General features: G+C 40.0%; 1 protein-coding gene across 2 annotated transcripts in view; it reads right to left on the minus strand.

Annotated features, from left to right (window-relative positions):
* Positions 1 to 16,703, minus strand: part of GAREM1 (GRB2 associated regulator of MAPK1 subtype 1) — a 101,187-nt gene that overhangs the window by 19,638 nt on the left and 64,846 nt on the right. Inside the window, exon 3 of one of the 2 annotated variants that reach the window (XM_021525726.3) lies at positions 4,788 to 4,918. The exons of the other annotated variant lie outside the window; for it this stretch is intronic. Coding sequence (XP_021381401.1) covers positions 4,788 to 4,918 — 131 coding nt within the window. The remainder of the gene's footprint in view (positions 1 to 4,787; positions 4,919 to 16,703) is intronic. 2 annotated transcript variants of the gene reach the window in all.

The raw sequence follows: 16,703 nt of genomic DNA on the forward strand, positions 1-16,703 counted from the left end.
AAAACAGCAGCGGTATAAGTCACGGTAATATTTTATATTTTAAGACTCATGCAATTTCAGTAACATTGAAAAGCCATTGAAAAGTCCTGCAGAAGACAGGCATCAGAAAAGCAATGAATGATTATTTAGGAAAATGTGTTTTGGAAAAGCTCGGGTATAATCTTCCTTTTGCTTAAGGAAAGGCTAACTAGCAATAGTAGATTTTGGTAACACCTGAGTCAATATGCTGTCTTGGAGTCCAATTGTTCTAATTTGTTATAATTCAAAGCAGAAGTCTTTAACTGGACACATAAGAACACCTTTATAAAAATGATTTGTGGTTTTATATAGGTTGGTATAACTGCTAGATTTTATTCAATTAATGCAAGTATTGCTTTAACTTTAAAAATACAGTTAGGATTTTTTTTTTGTTAGAGCTTTTTGTAACTGTGAAGTCTCTGATTCATAGCTACAGCCTATGTTTTTTACTTAGAGCCAATTTACTTAGGTCCAATTTACTAGCACCAATTGTAGCACTACATATATATTTAATATATCATATATTAGATATATATTTTTTTCAGGTCACAAAAATAGGAAAAGATTTTTAAAATGTAAAACAGTGTCTTCAGAAGAGCTGTTAGCAGAAAAAAAATTATGAGCAAACATTTTCAAGGAAGTTGGCTAAATTCAGTGAGATAGTACCCCATTTTTCTTCTGTTTCCCAAGACAGAATCAGCAAGTAAAAGTCTTCATGCATCTATGTCCGTCTGGGATAAGAGGGACTTTGCCTAATGGGTACATGAACAGCTGCCTTCAGTGCTCTTTACGGAATGTCTCAAATAAATCAGTGTTCTAAAACTGACCCAAAATGTGGCAGGTAACACTGCAGAGCTGTAACATGAAGCATGTCTTTATGTGGGATGTCAGGAGCCACCAAGGCAGTGGCACTTGCCATCCAGGATCCCTTTGGAGCAGGATTCCTCCCACAGGCACCTCAACGTAGGCACACAGCAGCAGCAGCTCTTCTTCCTCTGCTCCTCTTACTCAAGCCACCCACCTTTTTCCAGGAGGAAGAGAGGCAGCCACAGGATTGCAATGCCAATGCAAGACACCGAGGTGTCGAGCCTGCGTGTACTGGGAGCAAAGGGGAAAAAGAAGAAAAAACCCAAACTGCTTGGAATTGACTCCTGCTGCTTTGTAAGGCTGGCATCAAGCCACAAGGCCACTAAAGCACTAATTCTTGAGGTGAAGAATTATGAATTGCCTGAAAGTCTGGAGCCAAAATCTACACACCACCTCATTTCAAGAAAGTCACTACTGCAGCACTTACAAATGTCACCGTAAAGTTACAGCCTACTATATATGTGCTTTATGGCAACTCAGGATGAGTTTATCAGAGGCTCTAGAATTACAACCAGGAAATCAATTTTGCCTCACTGTACTGAATTACCATCTGCCAAAAAAAAAAAAAAAAAAAAAGAAAAGCGCGAAGTTTTTACTACAGATTTCTTTCTGCCAAAATGTACATGGTATGGGCCAACACGGTTAAATCACTGTGAAAAGAGGATTACATTAAAAAAGATGAACAAATCAGGTATCAAAAGTTCACACCAGTCATACAATATCTTTGACAGGTAAGAAAAGAATCATTAGAAGGCTAATTCACTAACCTATTTCTCCATTCTAGAAACTGTCTGCAAACAGCTTCACAGACTCTCTAGGGAGACCAAATGATGTCTTCAGAACAAAAATGTTATTTTGGAAGATTTGAAGGGTCCTGCAACACTAAGTGAGCTGCTTTTTAGAGTGAAGGAGCTCCTAGTTTGTCCAATTTCAATTTATCAGAAAATACTGCTGCTTTTTAAAGGGAACTTTTTGTGAATTGCCCTCAGTATTATTTGGGTGGGGGGTGGGGATGTGTTTGTTCCTTGTCTTGTTTTTAAGACCTGGTGCAAATAGCTTCCTGGGTGTTTGTACACACTGCCATATGTATGAGACCAGAGCAGTTGAAAGCAAACATCTACTTCTGCTGTTTCAGCAAAAGACAGGGTCCTGGGGTAATTCAACATTCTTAGTATTTTGTTCCTAGCAATAGAAAAACAAAAAATAATCTCATATTTGTAGCATAATGCTGTAACATAAAATCTTCTTCAATTATGCACTGAATATTAATACAAAAAGAGTTCTCACCTATCTGGTCAGTGAAGAAAGGACAGAATGCCTCTATTTTTTGAACAGGAAGAAATTAAACTATTGACTGAGTGAAATTCAATTATCCCCAGAACACTCTAAATTACTGTGCTTGTAGATGCTGCTGGCCACCACTCGAAACAACCAAGCGGGTATTCAGTGCAGTACATATGGATAAAAAAGTTACAAAGTACTTTCAGCCACTACAGAAGTTTTATTTAACCTAAAATTTTTGTTTGCTAGTCTCTGAAAAGATACTACCTTTCCCTCCTAGTGGCACCTGTTTGTATCTATTACATCTGTTCTTCAAACACCCATTAGGTCCTCAACCACCTGCCTAGGACACTGCCCAGAAAGCCTATCCAGCTGCAAAACCACAGGAAAGGAAGGGAGAACCACTGCCTCCCCTGCCTCGCCAGGAGAAGGTGGCTGAGTTTTCCCTTCAACAACTACTACAAGAAGCAAAAGTAAATAAGCCCCTTGGAAATGATCTCGCAGCCCATTGCACCGAGAAGGCAGTTTGGAGAATGGCAGCTGTGAAATCTTGCTAGAGCTGCCAAGGATTTACACTCAGGAGCAAGGCTCACACCAAGTGGAATCATAACCATGGTGTACTGGCACATGCAGGCACACCTCAACAAGCACAGACAAAAGCATGCAGTGGCTGTCTGGTCACCTTGGAACTCTATAGGCTCCCTCTTCAAAAATTATCCACTGAAGACTAGAGTGTTTGGAACAAGAAAGAATTCCCAGACTTCAGAGCTCTTTCTCATCTTAAGTGCTTCATCAGATATTTTGGGCACTTTTCTTTTTATATCGGATTAGCTACCTTCTGATACTCTCTTCTGAATTTAAACAGGCACACTACATTGCATAGGAATCAACTGTACTTAGTATTCCTCCCTTTGCTCTAATCAGCTTGACAAAATCTCTCCCATATTAAAATTTTAGCGTACATAATTCTCTTGCATGTAAAGGGTTATTAAACACTTTAATAAATCCTGCTAAGTTAATTTATTTTTTGGAAGATGATAACCTTGGAATAGACTTCTATGAAACTGGAAAAACTGCCAAGAGGAATACTGCCAAGATAACTGTATAACTAGGTTAAACCTGGATTATTACTACTGTTATTTACATTAAGGAGTATCACTATAAAACCTTTTAAAAATGGATTTGATATCCAACTGAAAGCTATGCTTATTTCTCAGTTTGCTACATATGAAAAAGAGGTTTAAAACCACTCATGGTAAACTCAAGATATGGCGTTTTATGTCTAAACAAACCTGTAGACAAATACTTTTTTGCACTAGAAAATCAAAGCTGCACATTCTACTGTGCCATTCTCTTGGCTTGGTCATTGATCAAAAGAGAAATAATAGCACAACTCTGGATAAGGCTAACAGTCACAAGGACTTTTTCTGAGCAGAGATAAAATTTTCTTGTTCCCTTGCCTAAAGATACAGAAGTGTTCCAACTTTCTCACGTAGCCTTCATTCATGAAAACCTCTGTTTTACAGGCTCAGGTTAATGCAGAACACAAATGAAAACAATCTACTGTCTAGCAAGGTGTGAGTCTTAGTCACTGAGTAAATTAACTGATGAGCTCTTCCACTAACACCTATAAAAATTGTGAACTAGCCGGTGTCTCCCAGCTGTAGCAGTGCAAGAAAAAGGAAAAAGTCATTAAAAGGTTGTTGTACAAAGCCCAACCTGATACACATGGGACCAGGAAATTCCAGGCTGGTTTAGCACCAGCCAGTTTCCACCACAGGGTACATGATGTGGATCTCCACCACTGCACATCAGCTCTAGGATGCCCTTACATCAGTCTGAGATGGTGCTGCTGCTCAAACCAACCAGTCTGAGATGGTGCTGCTCCAGGTCTCAAGCCTGGAGACCACTCTGCACTCCCTGCAGAGCTGACCTACCTTGTGCAGCTTCACACATGTAGGTAGGACAAAGAAGAACAAGTTGTGTCTTCATTGCTCCATGCCACTACACTGCAGTGTGCTCGGTGACAGCAAACCCTCTCATGGGATCAGTGACCCTTTCATAAGCCCAAGAGCTGTGCACAAGCAAACACACACACATGCACACAGAGAACAATTGTGTCTTTTCATTTTGGTGTGTGGTTTTTTTATTATTATTATTTTATTCACAATGGTATTTAGCCGCAGTAATTTTGAGACAAGCAACCCCATCATTTCACCCTGTGTGCTCTCTGAGAAAGAGGCTTTCTGGAGAGGGATTTGAGCAGCTGCTGCTTAGCAGAGAATGAAATTCAGACTGCTAGAGGGGGAGGAGAAAGGGGGCAACAAACAACATTTGTTTAAAATCTGGCAGGAGAATCCTAATTAGATGAATTATTGAATGGATCATCAAGATTGCTCCCCAAAGTGCCATAGGGTAGGAGAGCCCTTAGAGGACATGTTGATTTAAGACTGCAAAAATGATCCCAAAGAGCACCACTGCATCACTGAATGTGGAACACTAAAGGCTCATTTGTCTCAAAAATCACACTTCCCACTCAGCGCCACTGCTCACTTGCCATGTATATAAAGGTTGCAACAGTTAATCATTGAGACAGGGACAAATATTTATTCAGGGACTACCTTAACGTTGAATGTTATTTCCTCCATGACGTAAACTCGTTCAGGAAATGCTTTAGCCACCTCCTCCACACTGTTAAAATACTGCACTGGCTCCTTAATATCTCGGTCTTGTTCCAGCAGCTTAAACTGCCCTGAAAACAGATAATAAACAGAAGAATTGTAAGATATTTATACTGGACAACTGTCACTGTGGCAACTGCTGGCTCAACTTCACCATTTTGCTCAGTCAATTTTTCCAGTTATTAGTAACCAAACAAGAAGACGAAAGATTGTAGAGTCTCCTGAACCTGCCATGAAAGACACCCACATTCACTGCCTAGGAATGAAAAGAACATGTGGCAGCCAAAGTGAAATTAAAAAAGATTAGTTTATCACGTGCTCTCTAGAAATAGTAAATAATTATGGAGGCATTTGCATTTGGGTACTTAATTCAGTGTTATAGTATCTGTACAGATAGCACTTTTGGGTCTTTAATATTAAAAGTTTTACAGAAAGAAACCACACCTACAAAACCCCAAAACAATAAACATACAGAGTTTGGGTTTGTTTTAGCATCATCAAACAGCAGGCTAAACCTAAACCCTTTTACCCCTGGGCTTCCCTAAGAATGGAACAGCATCTAACTTTCCTTAATGATAAGCTAAACCCTTTGAGAACTTTAGCTAACATAAGATATTAAACCACACACATTTAAAACTCTTTTGAAGGTGCCTTCCTTCAGAAGTGCATGAGAAAGAAGTGTTCCTTGCTAACTTTACCTCCCCCCCCAGCATGGAAACTTTGGCTATTTTCTATCTCTTGTAAAAGACAAGAGCTAACATGGAGGGAGCCACCCCAGGCAGACCTGCCAGGGACAGCCAGACACATCAATCACCTGTGTGCATTATGAACACAAAGTTTTAGAACCTTATTTTATAAATACAGATATATGAAAAGCTTAGACAATTTACTGTTTGCATGACAAGCTTAAAATCTGTGGAGTGTTCTTTCCAAATTTAGAAATGGTAATTACTACTAAGTTAAAGGCTGGTCTCTGCAAGACTTGATGTAAAAAAAAAACTTTAGAAAATGAGGAAAAGGTTGAATAAGATCTGTGGTTGGTGCATCTCCTGTAAATCACATTTTAAAATTTGCAATGCACTGGATTATTGCTCTCAAATAGTGCTGAACTTCATTAAAATGCATTCAGTATATGAGGATGTTAGCCACCTACAGAAATATTTCTCACTCCTTCAGCATTCTTGTGCTCAGCACCCTGCTGCCCTTTTACATCCCATCATGCTTGAGACTTCTGTGACACGTTTGGAGAATTCACCCACACTGAACTATTTCAGGCCACTCAACAGCAGAAGACAATGCAAACTCAGCGAGCCCGGACGCCCATGAGAGAGAGCTGTCCTGCCCCTGCCAGGTGTGTGCACACACCTGTGCCCACCACCACCCCCCAGGAGAGGTGCCCGAGCAAAAGGCTCAGCGCTGCTGCCCATCCCCAGCACCTGCTGCCAGGGGCACACTCTTTTAAGCAGTATTTTAAGAGCTCTGTGGTTGCAACTCTGAATATCAACTTGCAAGGCAGAGGACTTCCTTTTACGCCCTTCCATGTTTTGTCTTTCTAAAGTGATCATGGTAACTTTGAAGTATTATCAGCAGGGTAACCACAGATGCTGGTATTTCTCACTGCAGGACTCTTTTTCCAGTGTTTTAACTTCATCACACTTCTCAAAATCAGTTGAGTTTTCCCAGCTTCGCATCTGCTTCAGGGCATGCTATGATGTGGCATTCAACCAAGGCAATTCATGTGCTTTGGAGACCAGCACTCGGATAGAAGCCACAGGACCTTTGGTCTGACCTGAGGAAGCCCTTCCTACAGTGTACCACAGCAGGAATGGCTTCTCTGGATCAGACCAAATGTCTGCCGCATGCAGCATTCCACAACAGCCATGTAAAAAGGTTACTTAATGCACAATTAGCAATACTGCCCAGAATCTCCTTCCCAGCTCTCAGAGGAACTCATAGCTGAAGGATGCCCAGTGCAGGGAAGAGGTGGGCTTAGCAACCCCAGAGGTTTTCTTCCCTGTAAATTTGTTTAATTGCTTATTGATGGTATAGAAAACTTTTGCTGTAGACATACCCTCTTATAATGAAAAATGTTGGTAAACTCTTTTTCCACAAACTTTAAAGTACCTCTGGGATTAAGGAGTGATAAAGCTATACCTGGCAGACAGTATGGGTAGTCAGAGGAAACCTGACAGCAGACAAGCATTTAGAAAATGCTTCACATACTGAACAGAAACATGCCAGCATACTAAATCTGAATTCCTCAGCATGTCCACTTCAAGCCCTTTTGGGTGCAAAGCAGTAGAGGGGCCAGGCAGCCAACACCTTTGGGCTAAGGGAATCTGCAAAATGAGCAAGAAGCTGCTCAGTTAACTGATGCTGGGAAGTGTGTTATGACTGATGCCAAAGCACACACACGGAGAGATGAAGAGAGAACTGTGCTTTTTAATCCCCAGTCTGCCACAGACCATGAAAATCCTGTCTTCAGGATTTCCCTGTCAGCTACAGCCTAACCAAGAGAAAGATGCATTCGCTGGCTGAACAGGTCCTTTCCCTCACAAGTACCCCACTTTCCTGTAAAAGAAACTGAGGAGTGGGGAAGCTGAGTGAAGTCAGGTGCCCTTGTGCATGGAGTCAGGATGTGCCAGGACATCATGTAGAAGCAGAGACTATGAGCTGCACCAGGGAGCATCTGACAGCACAGAAAAACCACTACTCTAAAGCACAGAGCGAGCAAATTTACTCAGATAGTCACTAAGAGCAGGATGCTCTTAAATTTAACAGATGTCACACAGTGTTCCTTCACCATGGGCTGACCTGAGGCTGTGTTTATTTTCAATTGTCTTCCTCTTTGACTACCGACACAGCCATTGGGATGCAGCCCTAAACGACTGGCCAGTTTGGGATCTAGGGGTCTCATTTCCAAGATTCCTGGCTGTGTCTACCATTTAAGGCAAGCTGTGATCAGAGTTTTGAATGACAAAAAAGTAATCTCAAACATATCTAAGCTCAGTGGAGTTACTTCTGATTTGATACTCCATGCTTATGCACAGAATTTAGGTGAATATGATATTGCATGGAAGCTAAATAGTTTTTTGAAATGGCAGTATACTGCAATAATAAAATTTTACTAGTTCAGAAAGAAATTGAGAATTCTCACTTCAGAGTGGGAACTGAGTTGGGCACAGTAACAAAGCATGAATTCACATAAACGAGGAAGGAAAATAAAATACTGAATAGTAATACATGATATGAACAATACTAATCCAGCCCTTTGAATGAGACAGTGGCCTTTAATTCTAAGTTCTCCAGTTACTCTGTTTGCAAGCATAATAATACTATTTTTCTAGGACTGTTATATATTTAACAACAGTGAATCTGGTGGCAAGACAAGGCCAGTTACTCCCTGCAACCCAAAGTTCTACAAAAAAAGTCCCAAATTCCTCAGCATAGAACAAACGCTTTGGGCTGTGTGCAACTGGGAGCAGAGTTTGCTCTTTACAGCAGAACTACACATTCTTGCAAAAAAAAAAAAAAAAAAGAAAAAAAAAAAAGAAAAAAGAAAGAAAAAAAGAAAATCATCATTGGGAGCTTTGCTCCCGTACAAAGCGACACTCAGAGCTGTCTGTGTCACTATCTGTGCTATCCTCCCCGTCCTTCAGCTGAGCCTCACAAACACAAAGCTGTCTGTGCCCTCACTGTTAATAAGCAGCAGTTCACAAGGAGGTTGACGACAGAGGAGTACACACAGATCCCAAAGCACAGAAGAGAAGGGCAGCATTAATCTCTGCCTGTTATGAAATCAAGAAGTATGCTGTGCAAGGGAGCTGTCAGGGCTAGACGTTAAAATGCCTCTTCCTTGAAAAAGATGGGTTTATAATATGAGATTTTCTGTAGACAGTTTTTAAAAATATATATTTCCTCATTGATAAAAGCAGACTTTTTTTTTTATTAGAAGGAGAGAAAGAAGGGCTGAAGAGCCTATAATACGCATTTGAACCAGATGTCAGTAACTAACTAATGGGGAAGAAGCAATTTCTTACTATGTTTTTGCCTGGTCTCTATTCAAGCCTCCATAAAAAAAAAACAAATACAGTATGGCTTAAACAAAAGTTTAACAGACACAAGTATGGCTTGACTGCATGTTGAAGTGGAAATTTATTCCACTTTGCAAGAGGCACAATTTCCTTGGGACACTTGAAAAAATTGACAGCAAGTTTGAACAAACCACAGGACAATTTCACTTTGTGTTAATCAAAAATTTAATAAAAAATAAAGAAAATATAAAGCTAAAACTATACTTTTATAGAAGCTCACCCCCCTCTCTCACTAGCACAAAAAGAATAATGAAATGTTTCTGTAGTAAATCAGTGAAGGTTCAGAAAGATCAAAGATTCGTAATACCTGCATGGTCCACTGAGCAGGTATGGCTATTCCTCTGCAGCCAAACACAAGGGAGAAATGAACAACCACTGCAAGCTTTTTATCTCTATCTTTCTGTCTGGCCTCTGGCAGGCACAGTATTGGAACAGTTTCATTCTAGTATATATTATCTCTGTAGATTATGAATTCTTATTTCTTTGTGAAGGTACTTACAGCAAAGACAATAAATCTACTACTGGTGGAAGTGACTCTGGAAAGCTAAAAAGGCAAGGATGGACCTAAACCAGTGCTTATTCTCCAGTTTATGAAGGCATTTATAAAAACCCATTAGGAGCAGGAAGATCAGTCCATCTTCCTTCCTGCCAGATTGGCCCTGGAATGGCTGTGAGCAGGGGCATTAATCAGCCCTTTATGTCCCAGCTTCTGCTACTTCCAATGCTTAGGTTCTTGCAGGCTTACACACATTCCTAACTCCAACCCAGCTCATACAGGTTATTTCTGTGATGTAAGATCCCCTGGTTTTCAAAGTGACTTACCCCTTACCTTCTAATAGTCCAGCAGTTTCCAACCGTCCAGAATGTTCCTGAAGCAGAAACATTCTGTACAGTGTCTGCACTGTACCTAGACCCAGGCAGTCTTTATCTATGGCAGGCATTCACTGGCTGGACATACTGTCAAGTATTCATTGATATAAAAGCATGAGAGCATGTTTATGCTCAAAAACAAAAAAAAAAAGCTGGAAAAACAAACTCTGTTAAAGAAAAATGCATGTCGTCAATAGCAAACATGGAAGGTCACTGAAACATCTGCTCAGCTGCATTAGCTGCTAAATGTTTCTCCAAGGAAGCAGGAGCTGTATTGTCTTTCTTTGATTATTTAGGAAGTCTCACAGCCCTCTATGAGACTGTATGCAAGGCCCACTGCTTCTCAAGAATGCGCAGACAGCACAGCAGGGCAGCAAAAGCACTGCAGGGGTTTATGCTTCATATTACCTGTTGAATGCTGACTGCATTTTAGTATTTCAAAGAATGGAGCTACTTAAAAAGGAAAGGCTCTACCTGACAAAATAACATCATTTTGGAAAAAAGACAGCTCTTGCCTACATTTTTCAGCAGTCCTGTGTATAACACAAGTAAATTACTTTGTTTTTCTTCACAAAATGATGATCTTTGATATAACTGGGCAGAGTTGAAGAGCATAAGCCAAAAAGTACACTTCAGGAAATCTGGTTCTTAGATGCACCTCCATAGTCATTATCGAATTGTGTATACAGCTCTCCTCAATGTATGATAAAGATATAAATTCATTTTAGTAGGAGACAATAGAAGGAATCTCAGTTTGTGGTCTCCCCATCAGCCCATCTACTAGATTATACGGTTGAGCTGTTTCATCCCTAACTAATCCTTAGACAAGGCAACCAGTCAAGAGAGAGCATGGCAAAATAAAGACTTTAAAATAATAGATTAAGCTATACCATAACACTTCAGCCCACTTGCAATTAAAAAAAAAAAATAGTCAGTTTTTAATTTAAGTTGACATTTGCCAATATGTTTTTGCATAGAACCTCAATGTGGCGTTTTGTTGTTGCAAGAAGTGTTGTCCTAGCAATGGCTGTAGCTGTCTAGACCTGAGAAAAGGAAGAAAAGCCCATCACAACCTTTGACAGAGCTATCATGTGGCTAACTGGGACCACAGTGTAAAATTAATACTGAAGCTCTTTCAGGGACCTATCACTAAGCCAATGTGAAAGGGTTTGGCAGACAAGCAGAAGTCACGATGAGTGAGAAATAAATGCCTTGCTTCACTTTTGTCATCTTCCAGCTTGTCAACAGTGAGCATTTGTTCTAGCTCTCCAGAGGAGAGAAGAGTGCAGGCACACTCAGCAGCAGAACCCCACTGCAAAGAGACAAATTGCAAATGTAAATGGAATTACAGAATGCTGTTTTTAACAGCAGGAGCAGACAGTAGTCCACAAACAAACTAGTGCAGGCAGGCTCGCTGCTCACAGAGAAGACAGGAAAATAAATCACCTGCTCTGTTATCTCTGAGCTCTCCACTGAAGGAGCTGCTGATTCCATCTCAGGTTGGGATGTGGCAGCAAACTAACATGGATGCAGTGCCATGGTAAGTTCAACCCCTCCGTCAAAGATAGAGCACAATAACCCAGCAGCACAGGTTCATCCTTATCTGCCACACCGATAGCTTCTGAGAGCTATGGAAAAATGGCTTGGGGGCAGAGAAGATATTTTTTGGAGTTATTAATGAAAACTGTTTATTTTCATATTGTAGCCTGCTGAAGGCACACAGGAAACTATAAAAGGGTGGAGAATACAACAGGAAAACACACAAGTGTATCTTTGGTACACAGCTTCTAAAGCATGACAACTGGGACACAAACAAGAAATGCTACTATTGATTCTTAAAGCATAATCACCTTGAAACAGCTGTAAGAAACCAAAATACTCCTGTTTTTTTAAGAACTGCCTGTCAATACTTTTCCTTGAGAAGACAGGTGAAGAAGAGGACCTCCTGTGTCCCATTTTATACCAAATCTTCTGGAAATTTTGGGAATGTATTAAAAATATAGATGGAACATGAACTAGAGATAGATTTAAGTAAACATGTCATCAGTAGAATTCATCAAGTGTACTGGAGCTAAACTTATGGCACTGCAAAGCAGAGGGCAAGGCACAAAGGCATATTCAGCTGATATTGTGTAACATTTCATGGCAAAGGAGCCCTTCAGAATGAATAGTTTAACTTCCTGGAAGTATTAGGAAGATTTTGAAAGCTTGAATGCCTTTATTCCTCACTGTGTCATGTCTGTGGCATAAATACCCCATCAACCAAGAGAGAATGAATCAGGCACCACAACCTGGTGAGACATGTTGAAGCAGGGCACCAGCCCACTGACACATCACCTGTGCATATGCACAGACACCATCTTAGACATCAAGGAAGGGAATCTAACCAAGTTTCCCACACAGCAATGCAATGCTTGCTAATCAAACCCTCTAATCCTGTGCTGGCAAAGCAAAGGGGATGGTACAGCCTAGCATTCTCTTTTGTCTTATCTTACCTTTATGATTTGTAACTAGCATAACAAAAAAATAAAGATTCTGTTGGCAGCATAACAAAGAAAAATCAGTTCAAATGGTAACTGATGATAGCTTAAAGCAGATTTAACTCACAGATATTGCAAGAGAGGGAATTTTAGGTTACAGATCATGTAAAAAGACAGACAGGGAAAACAAGCCTAACCTCCAACCTTTGTTTCATAAGTTATTATCATCACAAACACAAGATTACCACAATGAAATGTTCCATTTTACAGGGTCACATGTTTTGAGTGTCTGGACTGTAAGTTAACTAGATTTAACTTACTGGATTATCATCGATCTAACCTGCAATTAGCATAATTTTCTTCCTTTCCCATGTGCTTCCAAAAGACATGAAGAGTATGTTCCATAAGCAGTGTGTTAGTTCACACACTCAGTTGACCATGCAGAGGACTCTGGTGACTACCACACTTGTCTGACTTTCCTAATTACTGTTAACAAAAGCTGTGCTAAGTTTCCTGTTGAAGAGTACACACATGAAGACGGGATGCTCTCCTGGTGAGTATCAGCACTTACCCTGATCACAGCTTAAAAAGGGATTGAGAGAAAGAAAAAGAGTTACAGAAAGCCCAGCTAAACCAACCCAGAGCTTGCATGAAACAGTACTGAGGTGACTACATTTTACAGCAGCTGCCCAATGGCAAAATCTTTCCTTGTATGAGCATCATTCCCTTGGTACTGGAGTGGATAATATCCATGCAGATCTCTCTCAGATATGACAGTGTTTAATAGTCACTCAAAGCTTATGGCTCCAACCTGCTGCAGCAGCATCCAGGATCCTTATGGGAACATCCAATAGAACTGCCTGCCACCAGAGAGGAAGACTTGATAAGAAGACAAAGACAACTTAATCCCTCACTTAGAAGCCTCTAACAAAAAGTACCAGAAAATAAAATGAGGCAGGATCAAAGGTGAGAACATACATGGTTACAGTTCCTACTATACTTTGAAACATTTGCCTTATAAGTAAATGCACTGCTTTCATTTATACATTAACACTGATGCGGGGCTAAAAATCAATCCTAAGGAGCGGAGACCGAGCTTAGATATGTCAATGTAAACTGGATATCAAACCTTGCATTGGGTGGCAGGTAAGACCCTTAACAGAACCTCACACTGCTGTGCCCATAGATTTTTCTATCTGAGTGAAAGACATCACAAACCTTTAAAAGTAAGAAGGAACACAGACCTAATCTGCCTTTGGATCTATTCCTAGCTAGGGGATCTCCTCCCAGATCATCAGTATATATCCATCCCAAGACATACATACAGTAAACAAACAGGGTTGTCTAAAACAGATTAACAGTTCATTAAAGCACAGAAGAAAGTTGAGATGAGAGTAACAGAACAAACTTCTGGTTAACATTTGAAACTAATATTACTAGTTTCAAGCAGGCTCTGACAGAATACCTGGGATTCTCCATCAGAGCTGCATCCAAATATTTTGCCTTTATACCACAGATTACTCACTTCATTAAAACTGATTTCAGAAGAAATTATGAATGTGTAAGTTTTCCTCCTCAATATTGACAGAGAAAATCCCTTTTCCTTTTATTTCAGAACAATTTGTAATTAATAATTTGGAGAAAACACAATAACACAATCTGTTCCTGTAGGCTGATGCCTACACCAGCAGCAGTGCAGTTGTAGTCCATAATCTGCTTGGGGATGATGAACTAGAAGTGCCTAATGAGTACAGAAACCCAGTGACATCCTTCCCTTGCCTCAGCAGGTGCCTCCACCTTTCACACTTGCCATTTTGGTTGCTGAACTGTGAACTTCAGTTCCTTGTGCAAATTAAGTGTTAATGAAAGAAAGTGGAGTATTTTCTGAGGACAGCAATATTTCAGGACCTGAGTTCAGTGGAACAGTTCTAGTGGAAGAGTTTCTTTTAATTCCAGTGCCCAAATTTGTTCAAAAAGATGAAAATTATTTTTTGCGCTGACAGAAATAGAAAAACTAGACAGCATTCAAGAAAGAAACTCTGTCCACCTGTGGCAACAGAAAAATGTTATAGTGACAGATGGAAGAGGCTTCATTCTTAAAGAAACAGATGAATTTGAAAACAGGGCTAATCATTTTAGGGACCAAAATTTGTATGCATTGAAGAGAGCCAACTTCTGCAAATTAGAAACAAGCAGGTTCCAGCCTCTGTGTCAGGTCTACTATGAATCCTATCATTTCACTTTGATTTAAAAAATTGAGAAATTGCAATTATAGGGAGAGATTGAAGATGTGCAGAAGTGCATTTTTACCACAATATGGATTCCAGTGATCCTAACCACAAGCAAAGTTGTGGATTTACACCAGACAACTTTTTGGATTTGGCATCCATCTCTTAAAAAATAAATTTGTAAAGTGAAAGCAGCTCTCCCAAACAAGTTCATACACATTTCTTGGTAAGTAAAAACTTTCACTAAAATAACAGCAACAACCTCTGAGCTTAATCATTAACTTTGCCTTACTGAGTAACAGCTTTATTGATTTGGCAAAAGCTTCAAAGCCAGCACTCACCAAAAGTCAAGCTCTTAATGGTTCTGCCACAGTGCAAAGACACTTCCTTCAATTGCAAACCAACCATCCTTTATGCTTTCTGCTCTTTTGCTGACAGATCTTTTTCCTCCTGCTTCTCCCACATGAGTACCCCCATTTCTGTGGCCTGACCTGAGCACCATTCATTGCTCCTGAGAGCAATTCTTTCGCCTTCTTGCTCACTGAGAGTCTTTTGTGCCTTTCAGGTTCTGACCCCATCCCGTGGGCAACACAGCCTGGCCCAAGTGTAGGACGGTGTGTCCTCCACGCAAGGACAGCAGTCACATCCCAGCACTGCCCCTGGCACCCACTTGTGCTGCAGTAAACAAAGATAAAGAAAAACTGCATTCATGAAGGAGAAATCTTTAAAATGCACATAGACCAATTCTGTATAAAAAGTGCTTTTGTTTCCTGCTCAGGAACAGGTTTTTTAATTAACTGAATGGGAGGAGTTGTAAAAAGCCAGGAACAATGACTGAGTCAGAAGCTCAGTCAGTTCTCAGTAGCTTAACAGGGCTTTAACATGAGACAGAATAAACTTATTTCATTCAGTTAGACATTTTTATCAATGTGTAGAGAGATTTCAGAGCTGAGACTTGGTATCCTGAAAGACCGTCTGTGCATTATAGAGCAGCTTATTGTTTCAAAGCTTGTATCTCATTTGCTTGCTGAATATATATGTAGTTTCTAGCAGAGCCTGTATTTTTTCCCCTTCTCCCCTCTCCCTCAACATAAATCTACTGAAGTATTGTACTCAAATTACTGCAGAACCTGTCACTCAAACAAGTTCCCAACATCTGTGCATCTGCAATGGGAAGAAGCAGTTTCTATTATTCAGTGTAATTAAAAAGACAATTTTCTTTGGAAAGGTCCTATCACTTTGTATTGCCAATGCCTGTCCTTGCAGACTATACCTTAGTTTACATATTTATAATGTGTTTAAATTAGGAAGTAATTCAATTTATTATATCTCTGACCACCAGCAGTCATGACCAAGTTCTGAAAAAACAAATTCACTTTACTTCTGGAACAAATTAAACAACATTTTAAAAACTGAAACAAAGCAAATTTCCAAATAAACTCTTTAATTACACAATAGGTCTGGTTTATTCATCTGAGGTTTCCTGTCAAGGAGAGTATTCAGCTTTAAGTACATTCATGCTACAGCTAAAATTACATTAAGGAGAATTTAAAACAAGTGCAGAGCCAAAATAATACATGATCTGAAGATCACCTTGATGAAGTACACATAGGAGCTTATGCTCCAAAAACTGTCACCTGTAATGCTGGAATACCTGTCAAGCATACAAAGTAACTTGCAGCAAGCAAACATTTCTAATTTTTTTTGGTTTAGGATCAGCAGTCACGTTTGTGTCACTGCCTCAGTTGAGAGGCAGAAGGTGTTTTGATCCCTGCATTCTGCATGAGCTAAGCCATCTCTTCCCTCACTCCTGATGAATGCAACAGAGTTTGTCAGAATTGTCTGGTTTCCAGTACAAGAGGACATTGATTCAGCACTGTGCAATTTACCCACGAAGCAGACAAAGCTCTTGATAACAGCTCAAGATGAATGAAGGCAGCTTTTAAGAATGAGAGTTTTGGCATATGTTCACAGCATATGCTGAAGTGTCACCAGGAAAAAAAAAAAAGGGAAAAAAGGGAAAGACAGAGATGAGCTGAAAAGGTGGGTGAATAGAGATGATGAGTATGAGCACATTGCTTCAGCACTGCCACTTCATTTAATTTTCACTGCTACTCAAGAAGGCAACAAAGATGATAAATCTAAAATGCAGATCTAAGCAAGATATGCATCTGCCTCAGTTCT

The sequence above is a fragment of the Lonchura striata genome, chromosome 2 (genome assembly GCF_050655825.1).
Source record: "Lonchura striata isolate lonStrDom1 chromosome 2, ASM5065582v1, whole genome shotgun sequence".
NCBI lineage: Eukaryota > Metazoa > Chordata > Aves > Passeriformes > Estrildidae > Lonchura > Lonchura striata.